Genomic DNA, 14890 nt, shown 5'->3' with positions numbered 1-14890 from the left:
TCTCTGTCACTCTAATTACGCAATAATTGGAGTATAAGAGAAAGATGTCCATGACTCAGACGGCACAAGTTTTCTGCTGGTATTTTTTTCATAATTTGATTAGATTGCCAGCAACATTGTGTTATGGAAGGAAAATTTTGTTTTGTTTGCGACTTAGCGGCAACTTAGCGGTTTGTTTTTAATGCCAACGGGTAACGCTGTCACTTTCGTTTGACCTATTTGGAAAAAAGATACAAAGAGCACCTCATACTGATACCAAATACGTACATCTTGAAACTCCTTTAAGATTAAATAAATGTCTAATTCAAAACTTGCAACACAGTTTATGAACTGTCAGTAAATCAATTGTGAAACGAACGAAATCGTCGTATTTTGATTTGACTGATTACCAATTTTATTTTGTTCAGCAAAGAATCAATTTTCACCCCAGTTTTAATACTATCGGATAAATTTTTCCATGAAGTTATTGGTGTGCAAACTTATGGCATCAAACATCATGTTCGTAATGTGATATTGGAAGGCAACCTGCTGTGTACTCTTCAATTTTGACCATGAAATCTAGTAAACGAAGACTGCAAGCACTAACCGAAGGAACAGATGGAAACCTACCTAGTTATCTTAAAATGGAAGACTCTGAAACATCTATCCCGCCCGTATTTAGGTCTCGACTACATGAGCTATTTTCTCAGATAGAGAAAGAGTTCGATCTTTTGTACACGGAAAACTTAAATCGTAAGTATATCTACGTCTACCTAATAGTTGCAACATATCATGTGATTTCAGGAACTTTGCATGCTATAACCAGTGTTATTTGGTTTTGGCTGACCTCATTTCAGCCATTCAAGACCTAGTTCACGGAGTACATATTGACACAATTCAATTTGAAATTAACCTTGATACTCTTTTAATGTTTTCTAACTGCAAATTCTTTTGGCGCCTAGTTGCTAATTACATGAATTTGAGTCTTGAATGAATACAAAGGTTCGCTCAAAAATTGTTATGTAAACAGAAGGATTATAAACATTTTCAAAATGTACCTTGCACTTTAAATAATTGGTATCAAACAAATAGAGACATAAGAAACGAAAGTTACTATTATTTTATTAGATGTATAATGATTCCATATTTTTTTTCCTATGATGTGAATGCTGATTTACTGAAGGTCATATTAGCTAATAAACCAGTTCTTATATTTTATTCATGCCATTTCAACATTTCCCGCCACAAACACGTGTACGCTTTTAACATCTATAATGTTTTCAAGTGGTTTGCCCTTGCCATGCTGAAGTACTTAAGTTTTAAGTCTTATCTAACCATACCCATCTTTAGACAAAATGGATTGTTTATTTACTTTTAAGACATGTAAAAGTTATACAGTAAAACCAGAGTATTTATTGCACTTGGCTGTTTATCATTATCTTGCTCCAATATATTGTCAGGTGACAACTAATTACTACCATTTGTTCTGAGCCATATTAGTACCAAAACATTGTAGATATTTGTATATATTTTTTGGTCGGAAATCATCCTACTGTCTCATTTTCGGGTGTGTGCCACCTCACCAAAGTGGATAAAAACCGAATGGAACAGAGAAGACTGGAAAGCTTTCAAGGAGGCCTTTGTGGGAAACCCCAACAAACTGACTAGTGACAACTAAACACGGTGACAAAGTAACATAACAGAATGATAAACGAATTGGCGAATAAAGGCTAATTGGATTGGAACCTGACAATATTGTTCCTTGTATTTCACAGAAACAGATTGCCGAGTACTGTTACTTTTGTTTCACTGTAAAAACATTTAATCATTCAAATAATTTTTTTTAATGAAAAATTAAGAAACGGTAAGAAGGCTGAAGTCTCCTACCCCTTGACTGCCAAAGATGGGCACAGACATAGACATGCATGTTTACAATGTATTAAATTCCAAGAAGGTTTATAATAGAGAGATATGTAAAATAAGCGTAGCATTCAGAGGTTTGAAAAAAACACAGACCAAAATATTTAATGAAATAATGTGTTTCATTCCTTTTAGTGAGGTGTGCTATGAACAATCATGAAATTGTACTAACACTAAACTTTATCTTTACCAGACCAGTTCATACCATCAACACAGTTAATTGACTGTTTGTGAGCTTTATTTCATGGAAATAAGGTCTACCAATAATTATTTTAAAATATTGCAGTTAATACAACTGTATGAAGTTACATTGTACTGAGTAACTGATGCATACTACTTTCAGTTACTTGCTAAGCAGATTTCAACTTGCACCAAAGGAAAAATACACAAATTGCAAAGTTTTCTTAATACCTTATTTGTCTTTATTATTAAAGATATCAAATATAAACAAAAGATGTCTAATTTGTTTCCAGTACAAGAGAAGATAGACATATTAAGTGAAAAACTGGAGAGGGAGAGTTATCTGGGCGACAAGCAGAATCCAGATTATATTGAATTTGAAGCCACTGGGAAAAGTTCAAAGTCCAAATGTAAGTGAAACTATTTTGATCCAACATTCATTATGATAATTGTATAAGATGTGTTAAGACTATGACAATTTCGGACTTCAAATTTGTAAGCTATCCGAGATTGCCAATCAAAACAGATTTTAATTAACCACTCAATTCAATGAAGTTTCAGTTTGGCAGCTAAAAAAAAAATCTTTGAATTGAATTCTGATATCATGAGGAATGTGCGGGGTTAAGAGCGTTGATAGGAGTTAAGGGCGTTGCTAGCTGGTCCGTAAGGGTACTAGCTATGTACCTAGTCATGTTGGTTTCAAGATAAGAATCTTTTCTAATGGTTAAAAAATTACTGCACTTGGAACACCTGTTCTAAGAGGAGAGATAAGAAGTCTATTTATATATCTATTCCCCTAGCATAAAGTGATCATAAGTGTAAGCTGTGTGTCCATAATTATGTCAGTATGACTATTAGTTGTTATTAGTTATTAGTAAACTGCTTGTAGGTTTAACATAACATTCAGTTTTAAAACTCCCTACTGGTCTCTGAATAATCCTACTTTTGTCTGTAGGTTTTTTTTACCCAAAATATTCTCAAAAAATATGTAGAATATATATTTGTTAAAATGTTGTTTAATATTTATTTGCAAATTACTGCCCTCAGCAACTTACACACATTGATGCGTATGCAGACATTTTGTGCACACATAGACTTAGACACTACAGTTATTTCCGTACTATGGCATACCTGCCCTGTGGCACAGACAGTGCAGTCTAGGTAGTTTGCTTAAGTAGTTACCTTTTTACCTACTGTAATTATTAATTTTTCTTTAGTATCCCAAAGCAACTCCCAGAAAGTGAAAGCGAGCCACAAGCTCCGAGTGCAGACCAGCAAGATTGTGTCCAGCTTCAAAGCCCCAACATACAACTGTCAGCTGGTTCGGGAGTTCACCGGACACAAGGATGGCATCTGGGACGTGTCCTCGGCTAGGCCAGGACAAGCGCTAATTGGGACAGCTTCAGCTGGTGAGGTTTAATTATTGGCATATTTGTGCAACCATGGGTTGTTAGTGGTATAACTCTAAATAATTGCCTTGCTTTCACAATACATCTTTGATATTCTATAATCGTTATTTGGGAAGGATAATGAATTAATAATGTATTAGATGAGACATTAAAATTAAATACCGTTATGTCATATATGTCAGGGATCTTTAACTGTAATAAGTAACTTGCAGGTAACAGGTAGCTGTACCAGATAAATAGAGTGACACAAAAAAAAATATACAAGAGTTTAAAAGTAGTATCAAATGAAACTGATATTGTAATGAATATATATTCCCTGAAATTTTTTAAGTATGTCGAAATCGAAAAATTCATATATTTTTTTAGACTATTTTTGACGCAAGTGTAAAAAACTTTTATTTATTATCTGTCACCAGAGTCCACACTTTCAAATAATCTACATTTTATTCGACCAGATCACACGGCATGCGTGTGGAGCGTAGAGTGGGGCAAGTGCCTGCTCCAGTACACGGGGCACGCGGGCTCCGTGAACTCCCTGCGGTTCCACCCCAGCCGCGACATCGCGCTCACCAGCAGCGGCGACAACACCGCGCACGTGTGGCAGGCGGCCGTCAACTGGGACCTGCCGGTATTGACCCTTACGAGTTATTATAGTAGTCTCCGACCGAAACCGAATTATTTGCCTATTTTTGTGTTCGTTTAGCTCTAGAATATTCGATTGATTTTTATGTTGAAACCTGCCGAAACGGGAACCGATAATTCGGTCGGAAGCAACCAAAACAACAGTTTTGGCGCGATCGTAAGGCAGTTTTTGCCAAAGCCGAACCTTCGGCCGAAATATGATTTTTATGCCGAAACCGAAACTCCGATCAGACATTAATTATTGGTCCGTTGCCATACCAGTCACCGGATACTTAACAATTAATACCAGGGGAAGGGGACCTAGCTAAGATGAAAATCGTTGATAGAAAACGCCAATCGAAACTTAAATAATCTATTAAAATAGTCACGTGACTTTTCGTAGCATCTTGTCATCCCGATACATTTTTTCTTTTGGCTTGGTGATGACTTGCTTTACAATCGTCATACGAAAAAACCAAACAATGATAATGATAAAAGCTTAAACGTTGACCGCATGATTTGGATTCACTAACAGCTATTTCCCTTCCAGCGCGGCCAATCCTCCGAGGAAGAACTTGAAGGTGGAGGCGAAGAAAGCCTCGGGGAAGGCAGCGACCGGCCCGAAGTACTCCGCACGCCGCTGACGGAGCTGGGCGGGCACTCCGGGGTCGTGGTGGCCGCTGATTGGCTGACGGGCGGCGACCACGTGATCACGGCCTCGTGGGACCGCACCGCCAACCTGTACGACGTCGAGACGGGGGACTGTCTGCAGATACTTATGGGTGATTGTGATCAAAATTAACATTCTCACAGTCTGGGTCCTAAATTGTCACGCACTGCGATTTCAGAGGAACTATGGTCCACGAGCGCTCCGGCTGTGGAGTGAACTCCCTGCCTGAATGTTTTCTCGTGGATAACAGTATGAGATACTTCAAAATAGGTTAAAACCGGTGTGCAGGTTCAGATCGGCTAAGTGCAAGTGACACCTCTGGAGGCCGGCATAGGGCCCGCCTAATGGAAGCCTATGTTGGCCACCAACGTCGTATAAAGGTAAAAAGTCATGCGAGAGAGTATCTTACGTTTATCTCGCCCATCGCACTATTAAGAAGAGATGGTAATAATAGGTGCACTAGACTACCACGGTATAATGGTTTGAAGACCTGTCAAAGAAACATTCTCCTCTTAGCGCATTGTAGAAAGAAATGAGTAGTTTGTAACTCTATTTTTATTTTCAGGGCACGACCACGAGCTTACACACGCGTCGGCCCACCACAGCGCACGGCTCGTAGTAACGGCCTCTCGGGACACCACGTTCCGGCTGTGGGACTTCCGCGAGCCCATACACTCCGTGTCCGTCTTCCAGGGGCACACCGAGTAAGTGATATATTGCGAAATGGGAAGGGAGCTGGGAAAAAAAATTAAATAATATTTTTTATAAAATAAACATATCTTATTTTTTTATAGGAGCGTTACCTCTGCAGTTTTTACCCGTGAAGATAAAGTGGTGTCCGGATCTGATGATCGCTCAGTAAAGGTATGTGTGTTGTTACTTGTTAACTTGTTACGTAGGCTCTTAATCACTAGCTCTTTCAACAAGCTTGCCTATCTCTTCTAGAAATATTAGGTATAGTTATTGAAGCGTAACCACATAATTCTTTTGACAGGTGTGGGACGTCCGCAACATGCGTAGCGCCTTAGCCACGATACGTTCCGACTCATCCGTGAACCGGGTCGGCGTCAGCAGCACCGGTATCATCGCCATCCCGCACGACAACCGGCAAGTGCGGCTGTTCGACCTGCAGGGGCAGCGGCTAGCTCGCCTGCCGCGCTCTAGCCGACAGGTGTGTTACTGAGATACAGGTCGGGTGTGAGAGCAGCACCGGTATCATCGCCATCCCGCACGACAACCGGCAAGTGCGGCTGTTCGACCTGCAGGGGCAGCGGCTAGCTCGCCTGCCGCGCTCTAGCCGACAGGTGTGTTACTGAGATACAGGTCGGGTGTGAGAGCAGCACCGGTATCATCGCCATCCCGCACGACAACCGGCAAGTGCGGCTGTTCGACCTGCAGGGGCAGCGGCTAGCTCGCCTGCCGCGCTCTAGCCGACAGGTGTGTTACTGAGATACAGGTCGGGTGTGAGAGCAGCACCGGTATCATCGCCATCCCGCACGACAACCGGCAAGTGCGGCTGTTCGACCTGCAGGGGCAGCGGCTAGCTCGCCTGCCGCGCTCTAGCCGACAGGTGTGTTACTGAGATACAGGTCGGGTGTGAGAGCAGCACCGGTATCATCGCCATCCCGCACGACAACCGGCAAGTGCGGCTGTTCGACCTGCAGGGGCAGCGGCTAGCTCGCCTGCCGCGCTCTAGCTGACAGGTGTGTTACTGAGATACAGGTCGGGTGTGAGAGCAGCACCGGTATCATCGCCATCCCGCACGACAACCGGCAAGTGCGGCTGTTCGACCTGCAGGGGCAGCGGCTAGCTCGCCTGCCGCGCTCTAGCCGACAGGTGTGTTACTGAGATACAGGTCGGGTGTGAGAGCAGCACCGGTATCATCGCCATCCCGCACGACAACCGGCAAGTGCGGCTGTTCGACCTGCAGGGGCAGCGGCTAGCTCGCCTGCCGCGCTCTAGCCGACAGGTGTGTTACTGAGATACAGGTCGGGTGTGAGAGCAGCACCGGTATCATCGCCATCCCGCACGACAACCGGCAAGTGCGCCTGCCGCGCTCTAGCCGACAGGTGTGTTACTGAGATACAGGTCGGGTGTGAGAGCAGCACCGGTATCATCGCCATCCCGCACGACAACCGGCAAGTGCGGCTGTTCGACCTGCAGGGGCAGCGGCTAGCTCGCCTGCCGCGCTCTAGCCGACAGGTGTGTTACTGAGATACAGGTCGGGTGTGAGAGCAGCACCGGTATCATCGCCATCCCGCACGACAACCGGCAAGTGCGGCTGTTCGACCTGCAGGGGCAGCGGCTAGCTCGCCTGCCGCGCTCTAGCCGACAGGTGTGTTACTGAGATACAGGTCGGGTGTGAGAGCAGCACCGGTATCATCGCCATCCCGCACGACAACCGGCAAGTGCGGCTGTTCGACCTGCAGGGGCACCGGCTAGCTCGCCTGCCGCGCTCTAGCCGACAGGTGTGTTACTGAGATACAGGTCGGGTGTGAGAGCAGCACCGGTATCATCGCCATCCCGCACGACAACCGGCAAGTGCGGCTGTTCGACCTGCAGGGGCAGCGGCTAGCTCGCCTGCCGCGCTCTAGCCGACAGGTGTGTTACTGAGATACAGGTCGGGTGTGAGAGCAGCACCGGTATCATCGCCATCCCGCACGACAACCGGCAAGTGCGGCTGTTCGACCTGCAGGGGCAGCGGCTAGCTCGCCTGCCGCGCTCTAGCTGACAGGTGTGTTACTGAGATACAGGTCGGGTGTGAGAGCAGCACCGGTATCATCGCCATCCCGCACGACAACCGGCAAGTGCGGCTGTTCGACCTGCAGGGGCAGCGGCTAGCTCGCCTGCCGCGCTCTAGCCGACAGGTGTGTTACTGAGATACAGGTCGGGTGTGAGAGCAGCACCGGTATCATCGCCATCCCGCACGACAACCGGCAAGTGCGGCTGTTCGACCTGCAGGGGCAGCGGCTAGCTCGCCTGCCGCGCTCTAGCCGACAGGTGTGTTACTGAGATACAGGTCGGGTGTGAGAGCAGCACCGGTATCATCGCCATCCCGCACGACAACCGGCAAGTGCGCCTGCCGCGCTCTAGCCGACAGGTGTGTTACTGAGATACAGGTCGGGTGTGAGAGCAGCACCGGTATCATCGCCATCCCGCACGACAACCGGCAAGTGCGGCTGTTCGACCTGCAGGGGCAGCGGCTAGCTCGCCTGCCGCGCTCTAGCCGACAGATGTGTTACTGAGATACAGGTCGGGTGTGAGAGCAGCACCGGTATCATCGCCATCCCGCACGACAACCGGCAAGTGCGGCTGTTCGACCTGCAGGGGCACCGGCTAGCTCGCCTGCCGCGCTCTAGCCGACAGGTGTGTTACTGAGATACAGGTCGGGTGTGAGAGCAGCACCGGTATCATCGCCATCCCGCACGACAACCGGCAAGTGCGGCTGTTCGACCTGCAGGGGCAGCGGCTAGCTCGCCTGCCGCGCTCTAGCCGACAGGTGTGTTACTGAGATACAGGTCGGGTGTGAGAGCAGCACCGGTATCATCGCCATCCCGCACGACAACCGGCAAGTGCGGCTGTTCGACCTGCAGGGGCACCGGCTAGCTCGCCTGCCGCGCTCTAGCCGACAGGTGTGTTACTGAGATACAGGTCGGGTGTGAGAGCAGCACCGGTATCATCGCCATCCCGCACGACAACCGGCAAGTGCGGCTGTTCGACCTGCAGGGGCAGCGGCTAGCTCGCCTGCCGCGCTCTAGCCGACAGGTGTGTTACTGAGATACAGGTCGGGTGTGAGAGCAGCACCGGTATCATCGCCATCCCGCACGACATCCGGCAAGTGCGGCTGTTCGACCTGCAGGGGCACCGGCTAGCTCGCCTGCCGCGCTCTAGCCGACAGGTGTGTTACTAGATATAGAGCGTGTGAATATACTCAAGCTGGCTAGCTTAAAAAGTATTTTTATACATTTCAGTAATTGATATTATGGTATTGTTATATTGTCCTGAAAAATGAATATAACAAGAGCATTACAAAAATGTAAAAACCTACCATTATTTCGTTGTAGGTATGCATATTTTGCATACATTTATTATCACATAGTGGTACGTCATTTTATCGACTTTGACATGACAAATCGTGGGACAAGTTTGTACAAAAAACTATTCTTTATCCACAGGGCCACCGCCGCATGGTGACGTCAGTAGCGTGGGCAGAAGACATATCGCCGAACATCAACTTCTTCAGCTGCGGCTTCGACCGCCGCATCCTCGGCTGGTCTATTCAACCCTCCAAAGATAATTAGTTTACTCTTAACACTGTTTTACTAACGTTTAACTACACGCACACCGCTATGAACACGTATATGTACTTTACAGCGAAAAATTGGAAACAACTTATTGGAAGCTTATTTTGATACTTAATACCTCGATAATCTGGCAAACCTGTTTTGTCAGTACAAAATACGGGAAAGTAGAAAAATATAAGCGTGAAGAATGGATCCCTCATACAACATTTATATTCTGCTTTTTCTTAGTGACAAAATGGTTTGCCAGAATAAATAAACGTTGCGATTTGTCGGCGCACAACAGATCATTTGTGCAATTATTACATCATTATAATATTTTCCAAATTCCATAAAAGAGCTGTTTATAACGTATGTAAGTCATAATGTACAATGAAAGAATGTACATATCGATTCCAATGGAATTTATATCGCATAAGGTGAGCGTTTCGAAAGTAATCGTTTGTCGTAATCTAGTCTTGTCTTTTTATAAGGTATTGATACGCTCAGCAGTACTATTATGTGTGGGATAATATTCGACCCTGTCTTGTTTACTTTAATGAGTTTTTGGAATGGTTCCAGTTTCCTATATAAAACTAAGGTTACTCTAACTGATCAAATACACTTATTTTACATGGAAGTTTATGAGGTTTACCGGAGTTTAAAGCTTTGGTAAGGAGTTGGGACATTTTTTAGACTCTGACTGAAATTGTTCTTCAAATGATAATAATTGGAGTTAGCGCTGTAAGTAAAAGTAAATCAATATGTAAAAATCGGCTCATGAAATACCTATATAGGAATTATCATTCCAAGTATCAGTGGCAAATATAACCTTCAATTTTGAAATAAATTAGTAATGATAGTAATTTTGCTTCCAAATTATTGTAAGTTGAAAGTATAATACTAGGTTAAGTTGAATATGCAAAACAGCGCATTATTATAAAAAACAAAAATATTGAATTAGAGTTACAAGAAAAAAACTGTACTCTCGATACCAATGTCAAAAATATTACAAGTAGTTCTTAGAAATGTTTGAGGTACCGAGACAATAGGAAAGTGATGCAAGAAATCCAACGATTATCTGAAATATTACGAACTCTAAAATGTTTTTCTCATTTTTTTCTTGTCAAATATGTCAAAGTCTTTTTCATAGTTTACTTATACCAGTAAAGATAGTTTTTATAGAATTAAAAGATGGATATCTAAATCAACACTAATTTGATTGGTAAATTGGTACTAACAGTAACAGCACAAAATACTAATCAATTGTTATAGATAGAATACTTTAAATATGTTGTTGGCTTTTAGTAGTCTATTAAGTGTTTTGATTAATTTGTTTGTCCATTAATTGTAATTGCTATTTAATATTTAAATTAAGTTGGTTGTTGGCGATTGTATTCTTATATTCGTATGTTAGGCCAAATGGATTTGAGGGAAATTTTAACCTTCGTATTAGATGTGATTTAAAATATTCGTCTGCTAGATATAGACATAATATTATGCCTACTTAAGATGGAATTAGTCATTGTAGTCAAAAGATTTAATTTGAGACCCATTTCGTACCTTGTCACAGTGACAATAGTATGAGGTCTGTAGCGACTTTCATCTTGCTTGTCAATGTGACAAGGTACGAAATGGGTCACAAATTAAATCTTTTGACTGTACCTAACCTTTAGGTAAAGGATTGTGGGCTTTTTATTTTATTAGATATGCCTGTATTATTTGAACTTTGTATTATTTGTAACAAATGCAAGCAAAATTCTTCAATTTTTGTGTAATAATGATAATATCCGCCGAAAGGTAGTCACCTTCAAATAGATAATGTCAGAACACATCCTTATTACTATGGTAACAATGTATAATAGTTATTGGTTTTACAAGGGAGTAAAGTTGTTGTTTAACTGGTCGTGCTAATATTGATACCCGAGCAAGCGAAAAATTCAAAAATTAAACCAGGAGCATGGCGGGTGGTTCGAGAAGTGGAATCTTAATCGTTACGAGTGTTTCAAGGCACGAAGGTTAAACAGACAGCCTCTGAGTGAAACACAATATTCCACTTCTTGGGAATCTTTCGCTTGCTCGGGTATCAATATTAGCACGAGCGGTTAAACAATAACTTTGCCCCCCTGTATAACAAATAACTAAGTATTCAAGGTCTGCTACTTAAAGCTATTATAAAAGTAACAGAGCCTCTATCCTTGAGAGCTCAATTTTTCATCTGCTAAATTTGCCTTCGGTCATATAGAAACGTAATTAGAGTGACAGAGAAAAATGCCCGTAATTGACGAACTTCGATTTTCACGGTTATAACCCTGGACAATGTGGTGTTATGGTATTAAAATACCTTGCATAAATAGTGAATTAACAACATATCTTTAGGCGCTACCACGCTACCAGTGACAATGTATCAGTAAAACATCTCTACCAGCCTAGTCAACTGTTATGTACGACGGTAATATACCTATATGCCAAAGATGAATTCGGAAATACTTTATTCATTTTTGAAAGTTATTACAGCATTATACGTTGTCTCATAACCCCAAAATATAGTCTCCTGTGAGTGAAACCGTAACCCAAGTAATCATACTAAAATCTGATACATACTGGACTCCGTATGGAAATGATAACTAAGTACCTAATTATTTTACCATAAGACCGTGCAATAAATAGTTGATTATGAAAAAATTTCCTAACCGATTCGATTCGATATTGTACATAGGTCGCTAGATAAGCTTTGCAATATATAATATATATAATGTTGTATAATATATTCGAAAATCGACTCCGACATTTTTAAAGTTTAAATCAATTTTTTAATGAGTGAAGTTAAAAATAAAGTAAATGTTTTCCCACATACATTGTCTATGAAATACAGCGATCTATGTATACGGATCCCAATGCGGCTCCTGCGTGTGAGCGAGACAGCGCTATGAACGTGTGTCCCACTTGCAAAAGGTGTCGGCGGGCGAATTCGTATCAATGTGATAACCACGTAAAGTCGGTTTCACAGAAAGTCTTATAGATTTGTTCTGTTGCAACAGTTAACGCAATTAATATATTTTCATACAATAAAATGTTTTCTGGCATATGAATAATTATAGATACACCCACGTTATGTTTGTGCTTCACACTTTGTACCCTGCACTTACATTGTGTCGCTTAAAATGAAATCATAAATAATGTGTTAAAATGTACCGTCGTTATTGGACGTTGAATAACTTCTATATAAAATGATCTGAATATTTTTGTTACGTGGAAAATAGTATGAAATAAAATTATAAATAATAATGATTTGGTTTTATTTTAAATATTTTTATTTGTGATGTTTATGTGTGTACTTGTGTGTAAGTATATAATAGTGGCTGGTAGTACTTTCTATTGTGTTGCAATTAGCCTCTCGATCTTTTTTACTTACTACTTGTTACACCACACCGTGTGGGTTTATCTTCCTAATTCTATACGATAATACGATTTGCCAAGTTAAAGTTTTGATGAACTTAATAACAGATAATTGATAATTACGAATAACTTTAACGATTGCAATCAGGGCTTTCAGTATTCTGAAAAGGCGTTAGCGCTAATTCCTTTTGAACACTAGACTTAGCCTGCTTTTTTTGCCTTCTAGCTTCTTTGCCACTACTTTTATCCCTTCCAGCAGACCAAAATCTCGGCTTAGCAGCCAGTCCCTAGCTTCTTCAGTTGCAGGTGTTACTAAGAAGAAACCTGCTGGAATCAGTCCTGACTTGTGAAATTTGATTACTCTTCCGCTACTCTTGGTTTTTATGATGCGTTGAACTTCTTCGCCTATAAGATCTGTAAGCCTTTTACGTATGAGCCTTGCTAATTCCTTATCTATCGGGACTCGGTCGTCCCGCCGTATGGCCACGGCAAGATGTCGACATTTTCGTATAGAGTTACGACGACCATCTGTGCTTTGGTTCGGCTTCTTTGGAGCCTGATCTATAGCAACTTCCGCGCTCTTGCTTTCAATATCTTTTTTCTCCTCCAGTACTGTCACTTTTTTACCATGCTTGAAACAATACGCAGCCTTATTCGCTTTCCTTCTTGCTACCCGAGCTTTCTTCTTATCTTCTTTGGATTTGTATTTGCTAGTCATTTGTCCTTTTTTCACTACACTTTTATCTTTTACTGGACCAGCGGGCTGTGCATCTTGCGGCATTGAATTCTGGGTAAGTAACTGACCCTCAATTTGGGTAAGATCGTGGATATCATCATCAAGTGGTGGACTTGAGCTTGGGATTTCGATAACTACCCCGTCAAGACTTTTGGTCGGGGATTTGCCGTTTGCCTGCCCAGCCTCACCCTCTAGCTGTTGTTTGTACTCTTTCATGATCGTTGTAATTTACAGACTCCTTATCTGCAAATTGAGAAACGGCTGATGTAATATTAGTATATTAGTTTAGTTAAGTCGTCTTGTTGTTACACGACATTATTTTGGCACCACAATGTTGGTGGTAAAATAATGTCGACCACTATTGACTTATAACTTTAAGTATCCTCACTTGGACGAGGGACCGTTAGCACGATCGTGTTTATTTATAACATATTAAGCTTCTACCCGCGACCTGGTCTGCGGGAAATGATGATGATGAATGATAAATACTATCCTATGTCCTTCCCTGGGCTTCCAAAACGATTCAGTGGTTTAAGAACTACTTGCGATTTGGAATGAGGGAGAGGTACCTAATATGTGTATATCCTACATTTGAACCCCACGCTGAATCTAAAATAATTCGTAGGCCTCATGATTACTTTACGGATACTTTAAGTTACATATTCACCTTCATATACTAGCCTGACGAATTTTGAATTGTACATTTTTTGGTAGACCTAAAGTTACAGTCTTTAAAAGCGGGGTAACTTTGTATATTCCTTGTTAAATGTTAAGTAGAACAATACATTTAAGTGTTAGACAACAGGGTAGATATTTTATTAATTCAACGACAAGTAGTAGTAAAGACCTTGTTACACATTTCTGAATTTGACTGTCTCATTTCAAACATAGACGGAGAGAATCATACGTACTGTATTTATCTTACGCATTGATGTAAGTATAAAATAGGTCAATGATCTTACGTTAGTACTAGCACCCAAAAGAAAGGGAAAAGTATTGGTTTTCTTTGTTCTTACTTAGTGACAACTTGTGTTTAGCCCAAGGAGCTTACGAGCTGTGGCCAAGACACGAGACGAGCTGCAAGCCTAGCCACGATTTGAAATGTAAATCCGTGGTAAGAGATTTTTGTGTAAATATTTTTGAGGGTAGTTAGTACTTATTCTATCATTACCGTTCTGTTTATCATAACAACCAACAGGGATATAACCATAGTGAAAATAAAACAATAATAAATATTATACCTTACATTCTAACAGATAGCTACATCCTTTTATTGCTCACATTATAGAAGTCTGTGCAGAAAGAGAAGAGTCGTGGAATGTATTGGGCCCAATACATTCCACAACTCTTCTCTTTCCGAACAGACTATATCGAGAAAAGATATGCACTGCCTTTTGCCCTTTGTCTCGTCTTGGCGGGGGCACGGCCGTGCCCCCAGATCATTTTATTTTTTGTTGTTATTTATCTTCAAATGTTTTACACATTAGGAACGCACCCATAAAACAAAAAACCGCGTTGTATGACATTTTGCCCTCATTGTCATTGCATTACAGTGTTGCCAGGCGTACGATAATTGTTGTACACGTACGATAATTTGGGTTTCGGCCGTACGCAAAAGTTAGACGATGCCACCAAAAAAAACTTGTTTTTGAAGCAAAGTATGACACTTTGCTTGCGAAATAGGCTACAATTAGCA

General features: G+C 41.9%; 2 protein-coding genes across 3 annotated transcripts; one reads left to right on the top strand and one right to left on the bottom strand.

Moving 5' to 3' along the window:
* Positions 1-188: 188 nt before the first annotated feature.
* LOC133528084 (WD repeat-containing protein 37) lies at positions 189-12347 on the top strand. Its single transcript, XM_061865299.1, has 9 exons — positions 189-732; positions 2373-2489; positions 3297-3488; positions 3944-4116; positions 4660-4891; positions 5345-5483; positions 5574-5643; positions 5774-5950; positions 8955-12347. Exons 1-9 carry the CDS (start codon positions 552-554, stop codon positions 9078-9080), a joined length of 1407 nt encoding a protein of 468 aa, XP_061721283.1. The 5' UTR covers positions 189-551; the 3' UTR covers positions 9081-12347.
* A 50-nt stretch (positions 12348-12397) lies between these two features.
* On the bottom strand, positions 12398-14807 carry LOC133528083 (uncharacterized). Of its 2 annotated transcripts, none has more exons than XM_061865296.1 (2): positions 14211-14807; positions 12398-13437 (listed from the first exon to the last, which is right to left on the bottom strand). In XM_061865296.1, the coding sequence occupies exon 2, from the start codon at positions 13408-13410 to the stop codon at positions 12637-12639; it is 774 nt and encodes a 257-aa protein (XP_061721280.1). In that variant the 5' UTR covers positions 13411-13437; positions 14211-14807; the 3' UTR covers positions 12398-12636. The 2 variants fall into 2 exon arrangements, with proteins under 2 accessions (XP_061721280.1, XP_061721281.1); XM_061865297.1 differs by having other exon boundaries at positions 14436-14807.
* Positions 14808-14890: the final 83 nt, after the last annotated feature.

This window comes from Cydia pomonella, chromosome 19 (assembly GCF_033807575.1).
Source record: "Cydia pomonella isolate Wapato2018A chromosome 19, ilCydPomo1, whole genome shotgun sequence".
NCBI lineage: Eukaryota > Metazoa > Arthropoda > Insecta > Lepidoptera > Tortricidae > Cydia > Cydia pomonella.
This window is presented reverse-complemented; position numbering and strand designations above follow the sequence as displayed.